The sequence below is a fragment of the Hippocampus guttulatus genome, chromosome 2 (genome assembly GCF_054856545.1).
Source record: "Hippocampus guttulatus isolate MCC_2025c chromosome 2, RoL_Hgut_1.0, whole genome shotgun sequence".
In the NCBI taxonomy this organism is placed as follows: domain Eukaryota; kingdom Metazoa; phylum Chordata; class Actinopteri; order Syngnathiformes; family Syngnathidae; genus Hippocampus; species Hippocampus guttulatus.
Window position 1 is genome coordinate 18293672 of NC_141262.1, and position 8892 is coordinate 18302563.

The following is an 8892-nucleotide window of genomic DNA, read 5'->3' on the forward strand; positions in this document are numbered from 1 at the left end:
ACTTTGGACTGTGAGGTGGATGTGCTAACAACTCGCTCACCGTGCCACCCCAAATATTAGAATGATAAGAAATTTTAAATACTGAAGTACTGAATAAAAGAACTGGCTAAAATCTTCGAGAACTCCTTCGACAACCTGACCTCCATTACAATGATAGATATGACCATAATCTATACTTACTTTTGTGACATCATAATAATTAAACATAATTTATTATCACTGGTTTGGATGATTTTTGACTGACTGGTATTTGGCTTGTGTGATGGCCCTCTTCTTTTTCAAGCAGGTGGCGTTGGCCCATGCAAGTGCAAGTACTGTTGCCTTTCCATTTCATGTTTGTTTGGAAGTACTGTAGTATTAGTTTCTGCAGAGATTTCATTTTGCCATTTTTGGGGGGTGAGCGTGTATTTTAAATCAGCTTTTTTTCTTCCTATTTTTTTGGGGGGGGGGGGGTGCAAATAAACTGAGCAGCTAGGGAAACTGTATTCCAAAGTGTCCATCCACCGTTGGGCCAAATATCTCAAACCCGGTGATGGATAATCGTACCTGTCAACTTTTCGGAGCGCCAACCTGTATAAACTACCAAAAAAATCCTTATAAAGAGCAAAAAATCCTTATAACATACCAAAGCATTTTATGTCAAAATAACGGCAGAAAACCCCCCACAACATTTTCAATTATATTTATTGTAGATCTCCATAATACAATGTCTGGTTAATGCATACCTGTCAACTTTTCGGAGCGCCAACCTGTACAAACTACCAAAAAAATCCTTATAAAGAGCAAAAAATCCTTATAACATACCAAAGCATTTTATATGTCAAAATAACGGCGGAAAACCCCCCACAACATTTTCAATGATATTTATTGTAGATCTCCATAATACAATGTCTGGTTAATGTCTAATCATCATTCTACTTAGTGGCATTACTGTGTTCAGAGTTGTATTCCTGCGTTACTTTTTTCACCGACTCCAAATATTGAAAACACAGGAAAGTTACCGGAAATGAAAGCATTCGAGTAGACTAGCACCATTCTGGGCAAAAGCAAACGGAACTACCCGTTAGGGGGGGGGCGGAAATTTTCAGAATCCGTATGATTTGTGCGATACGGCCATATACGTAAGATTCACCACAAAATCCGTATGAACTATGGCTAAACCGTATGAGTTGACAGGTATGGATAATTGACCATCAATTTATATCTGTGGGGCCCCCTGGAGGATTGTAATCCAAGTGCACTTTGCCGACCATTCACTTTTGTTGGTCATTCTTTTCCATTTGTTAGCACTCAGGCAGCCCCCGTTCGCACTTGGGCGAGACAGGGACATGCAGGCTTACTCCATGCAACACCTATAAGTAGAAAGATCGTTTCCAAGGTCACTGGAAACATTCTCAGGACTCCTTTTGCAGTCGGTGCATGAACAGTTACCCCATGACGTCCTCAAAAAAGAAAACCTCCCCTTACCACAAACTTCAATATATTCTGTTTATATTGGATGTCCCAAAATTCCATTGTAACATGTCTTAATCACTATAAAGTCGTTTGTGCTCTGTTTTAATAATTTATTCTTCTATTTTATTGTTTGTCCAGCTTGCTGCATTCAAGAAAGGAGCGTCAACTGCATTGCTTTTCTAGCAATTGAATGCAAGTTGTAAATGTTGTGGGCGCACCGGTGTACCAAACGTGACTTCATCCTCCAGGATCCACCGATGTCGGTTCAGGAGTTCCGTCTCGGGCATTTTTTTAATAGCTCCACAGTTTTGCGTTAAAATGGGGGAACTTTCTGTGGTCACGCCCCTCCAAACCGCGGACGAGGATGTTGGCGTCTCTGATTGGCTGAGAGGCACCGAGCGACAACACCTGCTTAACTCTTTCATCCAAATTGACACCCGCGACTCTAGGAGATATAGGCAGCATCCACGGCGGCGCATGCATACACTTCGACACCGAGCCGCAGCCGCGCGGTTCCCAGATCTGAGGTGAACCCCCACGCGCCATCCCCGCACGCTTTCCACGTATAACTGGCGGATCTTGGCGGCAGAAAGGGGCAGAGACGCGATGTTCCTTAAAGTGGCCGCAGCGCTGCTGGTTCTCTCGGTACTGGAGCAAGTGGTGGGCTCGGATAATATCGACATTTACGACACCCCGCCGGAGAAGCCCGCCATCTACAAAGGACGCCTCTCCCTGCAAAATACAGGTTAGCAATGCCGTATAAGTGGCTCTCTACGTGGTCTCAGTTCGACACGTGCGTACGTTTGCGTACGTACGTGTTCGTGTGTCCTCTTGCGCGTGCTTCCGAGAGTCGAAGGCGGAGTGTCGGTGTCGAGTCCAGCCGTTTGAACATTTGTGGACTGCTTTAAACTGGAATCGGTAGTCTAGGCACACGACATACAATATCGTGATGTCTAAATAATTGTGAACGGGACTTTAATATGTTGGTAAACTATTAATGGCTTGGTCTAAGGCAAATGTTTCCCAGCCTTTATTGAGTCAAATCACGTATGATACATTTAAAAAAAGCATCCATAGTGCACACCAATACATAAAAAGGTTACCAGCCGCGGATACACAGGCTAATTATGTACCTTTTACCATCTAGTAGAAAATAATTTCATTTTTCTGCCTGTTGCTGGCAAAGATGGGTAAATGAAGCATTATTTGTGCTTTTATTTGTGGTCAGTAATTTGCTGTGCAATAATTTGCCTGTTTACCGTGGCACACCTGATGATTTCTCATGGCATATTGGTTAGAAATCACTAACCTGAGGTAATTGATCATGCATGATGATACTTTTTGTGATTCAAAGATGGTACGACTTCCTCAAAACTCTTTGCTTTCCTTATGATCTTGCAACTGTACATTTTATGACTAGTGACTGTGGCCCCAGTCATTCAATCTCACTGGCAGTTATTTTATTAGGCCTGGTTTATTAGCTTACTGTTATTATTAGAGGCTAATTTCCTTGATTAAGAACAACAAACTCCACAGCAGGTCTGAGAGTGGAAGCCCACCCCCCACTCTTGCAACAGCAGCGTGTAACTCAATGCACACTGCAGCCAAGCTCGTACGATCCAAGCACATTCCCAGATTGCCAAAACAAGCACCGCCGTCAATGGCTCACTTTTCCTGCGCGCTTAGGTTCATCTAAGGCCTACAAACCTGGAATCTGCATGGCTGTTTTGCACACAAAGCAAAGCTTCAAGCTAACTTGCCCTGAATGAGGCTTGACTCTGGTCCAACAGGTGTGATGCAGAACCCAAAACCTTAAGTGAAAGACTTTCAGCAGTTTCACATTCAACAGTATTCTCGTGGTTTGTCCCTGCCATTTGTGACTGGAATGAAACAGAAAAGGGATGACCAGTAGCCAATTTTCATCAAGTTTGCTCCTGTTTACATTTGTACATCGTCTCGGTTTGTTGCACGTGTGTTGCTACTCACACAATACACATGACTGCACAGTGGGCTCCACCAGAAGAAATGAAGTCTGCATCTGCAATGCACCATAAAATGCTCAGTTCAATCCATTGCAGATGGAACAGGGTGCGATAGTTTCAACTACCGAAGGAAATTATACCTCACTCCCACTTGTGTCTTGCTTGCATTTTTGTCTGTCAGGTAAACCAGTCACTTACATTTGAAATCAAATATTTGGATGTGATGTGTCCAGCAGCTTCACCTTCAACTCACCGCAGCTGCTACCGCCTGCAACCTGTTCTTTTTATTCCAGCTGAGATCCAGCACTGCTTGGTGAGCGCAGGCGACGTCGGCTGTGGCGTGTTTGAGTGCTTTGAGAATAACTCCTGCGAGATTCGAGGGCTACAGGAGATCTGCATGACGTTCCTGCATAATGCCGGCAAATTTGACTCTCAGGTATGACTGGGCCGTTTGCAAGAATTGTATAACCAGAGGGCAACATTCCTTAACACTGACTCGCTGCTCCAGACTCATCTGCAAATAGATTTGTTTATTTCTGTTTGTGTATGCCTCACTAGGGGATTGCTTTTGTAAATATGCACAAACTGTTTAGGTTGATGCACATAGTTCGGCCCCAAGAGTCTCAAGCTGGCTGGCCAAAACTCAATTAAGCCAGTTTATGCGGGGCTTTTGAGCGTTCTGTCATAGTTTCATGCGTGCATGGTTGACTGGATCTCATGCTCTTGGCCATTTTAAAAATATTTTTGCCTTGACAAAGTGTGACCCGTTATCTCTTTATGTGACATGATTTTGTATTTTAGTTAACTTTATATTCTAGTGTGACATTTATTACAATTTACCGTTAGTTCATTTGATGGTGTTTCCCCCGCGTCATCCTTGTTGTCATTGTAATTGTTCTCCAAATGGCTTTCTTCACTATTATAAGCGCCACCTATTAAGCTGGCATTTGATTACCAACCTGTGATTGAATGTTTGTGTGGACAGAGAATTGTCGTGTCAGTGCCATGTTGGAGCTAACATGCTTTGTTTAGCGTCCCTTGTATTTGAAATGCAAAAGGCTTTGTCTCACCATTAATTTACATGCCTGTGCGTTCTTTTTTTTGTGTTTTGTTTTTTTGCAGGGTAAATCCTTCATCAAGGATGCTCTGAAATGTATGGCCCACGGGCTTCGACACAAGTTCAGCTGCATCAGTAGGAAGTGTGTTTCCATTAAGGAGATGGTGTTCCAGCTCCAGAGAGAGTGTTATGTCAAACACAATCTGTGCTCGGCTGCTAAGGAGAATGTGGCCGTCATGGTCGAGATGATCCATTTTCAAGATCTCTTCCCTAAAGGGTAAGATAATGGACAGTGTGGATTTAAATCAAGCCTGGCCTTACTAGGTTATCATTTTGACATTCTTCCTTGTTTAGCCAAAGTATTTGACCTTTATTTGTCCAAGCGTCATGTAATTTATCGGCGTGTGTCTGCCTAGTCCTTATGTGGAGCTGGTGAACATTCTGCTGGGTTGCGGCGAGGAAGTGAAGGAGGCATTAACTCGTAGTGTCCGGCTTCAGTGCGAGCAGAACTGGGGAGCTTTGTGCGACAGCCTCAGTCTATGCTCCTCCCTGACGCCCTCGCCCTCGGCTGCCGAACAACGCCGCCCCTCGCCGTCTCACCCCCAGCCCGAGCACCCTCGGCACACGCGCCACGGGGACGGGGACAAAGCTGACAAGGTTGGGCTCCACGCTCCTTCTCGCGGTCGCAATCAGGGACTGCGCCGCCAGAGTCCAGATGCCAGTGTGGCCACGGAGCAGGAAGAGCCCTAGGCCACTGACATTAGGAGGTGAAAATGCAGGAGATTACAACACTGATAACCCTTAACACCATTTACTAGCACAATTGGACATTGTCACATGAACACACACACACACTGAGCAGAGGGCAACAAAACCCTTTTCTGTGTACTCTTTTTCACCTTCTCCAGTCATTCCAAAAGTCCCACAAGGTAAAATTGCAGGGTAATTGTGGCATAGCATGTATTGTGACGCCTGCCGATAGGCTACTTTTTTGTCTGTTTTTAAAAAAAAATATTTTTTTTTAATGAATAAGGATTGTTATTATCGTAATTATTTCTATTTTTAGGACGGTTTTTGCTCTAATCTAGCATTTCTCTAATCATACTTACTGTAAGATTTGACTCCATTGGTATTATTTATTTTCTTCTTTAAGCAATGTTGAAATATTCAAATGTAAATAGGAAAAAAGTGATCTATATTTATATAAACATGTATGAATATAGTCAAATCTAGAGTCGTTACAATGCGTTTGAGGTAATATACAGTGTTTTCCTCACCATATTGCACCTGTTTCACATGATGTAGATATGTAACATACACAGTCTTGTTTGTAAGTGGAAACGTGTGTTGTAATTACAGGATATAGATACTTGACAGTGGAATACCAATTGTACAGGTTTGAAGTCCAGTTCTGGCACATATTAATTGTAGCGCATTATTACAGCCATGACGCCAGCAGAAAAGGTTTTCAAATAAACACACAAGTAATACATTCGATGAATTGATTTCAAGTTACCCAAAACTGCAAATTGTTGGCCGGTTAACAGTGCAGACATGAGGAATAAGATAAGATGTTTCATTTAAATGTCGACAGATTCACATCATTCATTGAGCAGAGCACACCAATGTCACATTTAAAGCTCTTCGCGTGCACTGGCAAATGTTTCAACATTCTCTCCATGCTTGTTTCCCATGTCGTCATCAGCACCTGGTACAGGTGAACTATCACACAATGAATGGCCTCAGCGTATTGGATACCAACAAGTGAGGCGATTGAATGTTTTGTTTTGACGATGTTGAGCCACAAATGTCTTTGCTGTTGCACTTTTGTCAGCTTTTGCTGGACTGCTGGAAGTTGAAGAGAACAAGTCATGTGACGCGGGGTCCCCAACACGCCGCTTTTACGGGATGCTGAATTTGACCAAGTATCATCCATATCACCAAGTCCTGTATATGTGCTGATTGATCCGGACTGGATGGAGACATGTCGGCCGTTGCTGTGTCCCCCGCCTTGCGCGTACCCTTGGAAATTAGTCCTTTTTTCCTCTCAAGTCCCTCACCAAGGTCAGCAGCGATGTGGGGGGGCGGGGCTGTTATCTCATCTGTTTAAGCCGCACGGCAATACATCGAGCACCCAGGAAGTGGGTTATCTCCACTCATGGGGTATGTTATAATCAATGTTATATTTACAGAGGCAACGAGAGCTTTCCTCTGGGCCTCAGCCAAGAGCCTGCAACTCCAAGGCCTGTGTAGGAAGAAGCAGAGAGAAAGGCCCCTTTTTTTTTTTTTTTCTAAAGATACTTCTCAGGTCACCGTCACAAGCTTTTGACCTTTTAAGGCCAGCCATGCTTTTGCAGTCGAGAAATGAAGTTTAAAAGCATGACACACATGCCTTCAAATCACGGCGACAATGTACAATCAACACATTTCAGTTTAATTTTATTTGATATAATGTATAACCCCTCTAATTTAGAAATCTTTACAATCTCCATTCTTGGACCTTACTTCGCCCCCCCCCCTCCCCCCCAATTCTTTTCCAGATGTTGGAGGCCTAAGGAGACATAAGCTATTTTTCTTGAATATGTACTGTATATTTGTAATGTGACATTCTGTTTAATGTAGTGGCTTTTCTTTATATACGTATGTGTGTGTGTATGTATGGAGAACAATAAACTAACCTGTTCCTTTTCTCATCAGCCCATGATTGACTTTATGTTCTTTGCATCGGGAGTTCCCACCTTTTTTTTGTCTTGTGTACCCCCTCACTCGTACAAGTGGATGATTCTCCAAAAGTAAAATGTACCACTGTTGATTATTGTATGTGAATGATTTTATTTTGTCAACTTAATTTTAAATATTTAATTCTCAAGTCTCATCTTCTTGTTAACTCCAATAAAAAATGTCATATTAAAAATAAATGTGTAGTATAAATTTAAAAACATGAACTCTAAATAATAAACATGACTTTGTTATAATATTTACCACAACAAAAAAAAGCTCATTTGAATAAGTTCCCATTAAACAGGCATTTTAACTTTAATTGTCAGGATCAAAACACTTGTCAAGACATGACACATGTGGTCGATACCCATGATTTCGCCTTGTGAGCCATTTAAATATGCCGTGGGCCGGATCTGGCCCCCAGGCCTTTAGTTTAGCACCAGCAATTCATTGTCTTTGCGATTACAGCGATTTGGTGAGTCAAAGCGTCATGACAAAGGGTGTGGTGATACAAAATGACCACTGGGTAGAGACATTTCTCAGATGTTCTCCGTGGGAAGTAAAAGCTCGAGCTCGAAATTAAGTCCAAAATTATTTGGACGAAGGCAGAGGTTATACGTTTTTGCCTGTATACATCACCACGATTTATTTAAAAGAAAAAAATCAACATGTAATTGAAGATGGCTTGAAAAAACATTGTATTATTATTATTATTAGTAGTAGTAGTAGTATTTTAGGAGTTTGGTCATATTATTGGCACAATTGACATCATTGTCACATATTTTAAATACCGAGTATTTATACTCTATATGCTTTCTAGTCAAAAGGTGCCTGATGTTTGGAGTGTCAGTCACCAAATGCAGACACCATCTTCACTGCAGTTAGTTTCTGTCTGTCTGGTTGTGGGTCTTGCTGCCTTCAAGGTTATCAGCAGTATGGGAAATGCATGAGATTAGAGTGCTGACTTGGCCGTTGATGAATATTTTGTGAATTTGCCTTCAAAATTTCTTGATTTGATTCCCCGTTATTATCCATTTGCACTTTGCAGTATCCTATGAACAGACAGGTAGCAGCAGTCAGGTCATCAGTAAACAATAGTGTACTTGTGAAAACCAACCCAAGACTTTAGAAGGCTGAAAATTGTGTAAAATCCAAGTCTGTGGCCCAATCTTAAACCAACAGAGCATGCTTTTCCCTGACTGACCCATAAAAAGTAGCAATTGGATCTCCAGGCCTAACAAACCATCTCCAGGGAAGTTAGCGGAATTTGGTGAATTTTGGTTACATCTTTAATTAGTGGCATGCAATAAATAAGTCATTATAGAACTGAATATGTGAAGTATTTGGAATATCCACGTACAGTTACACGTGTAGCTTTTTTCAACAACACTTGACTGTGTGAAGGATGACTCCCTTAGCCAAACAGCAAGCTGCTGGCTGGACTCCACTCCGCTACACTCTCTTGGTTTATATGGCAACTGAGCTCTATCAATATTGAGATATGCAGAGACCACAGAAAGTTTCCTCTGAACTGAGAGACCTGAGCTAACCAGCTTCGGCTACATGGCACCATCTTTGTGGGAACTAATAAAAGATGAATGACTTGGTGCACAGATGAATTAATCATTTCAAATAAATCAGTACTGATTGGATGCAAACTGTCTCATGTTGAGCCCG

At 42.2% G+C, this 8892-nt stretch overlaps 1 protein-coding gene across 1 annotated transcript; it reads left to right on the top strand.

The window, feature by feature from the left end:
- The first annotated feature begins 1881 nt into the window (after positions 1 to 1881).
- stc2a (stanniocalcin 2a) lies at positions 1882 to 7190 on the top strand. The gene is made up of 5 exons (XM_086100287.1): positions 1882 to 2200; positions 3731 to 3873; positions 4560 to 4771; positions 4911 to 5261; positions 6329 to 7190. Exons 1-4 carry the CDS (start codon positions 2062 to 2064, stop codon positions 5242 to 5244), a joined length of 828 nt encoding a protein of 275 aa, XP_085956413.1. The 5' UTR covers positions 1882 to 2061; the 3' UTR covers positions 5245 to 5261; positions 6329 to 7190.
- The last annotated feature ends 1702 nt before the right edge of the window (positions 7191 to 8892 follow it).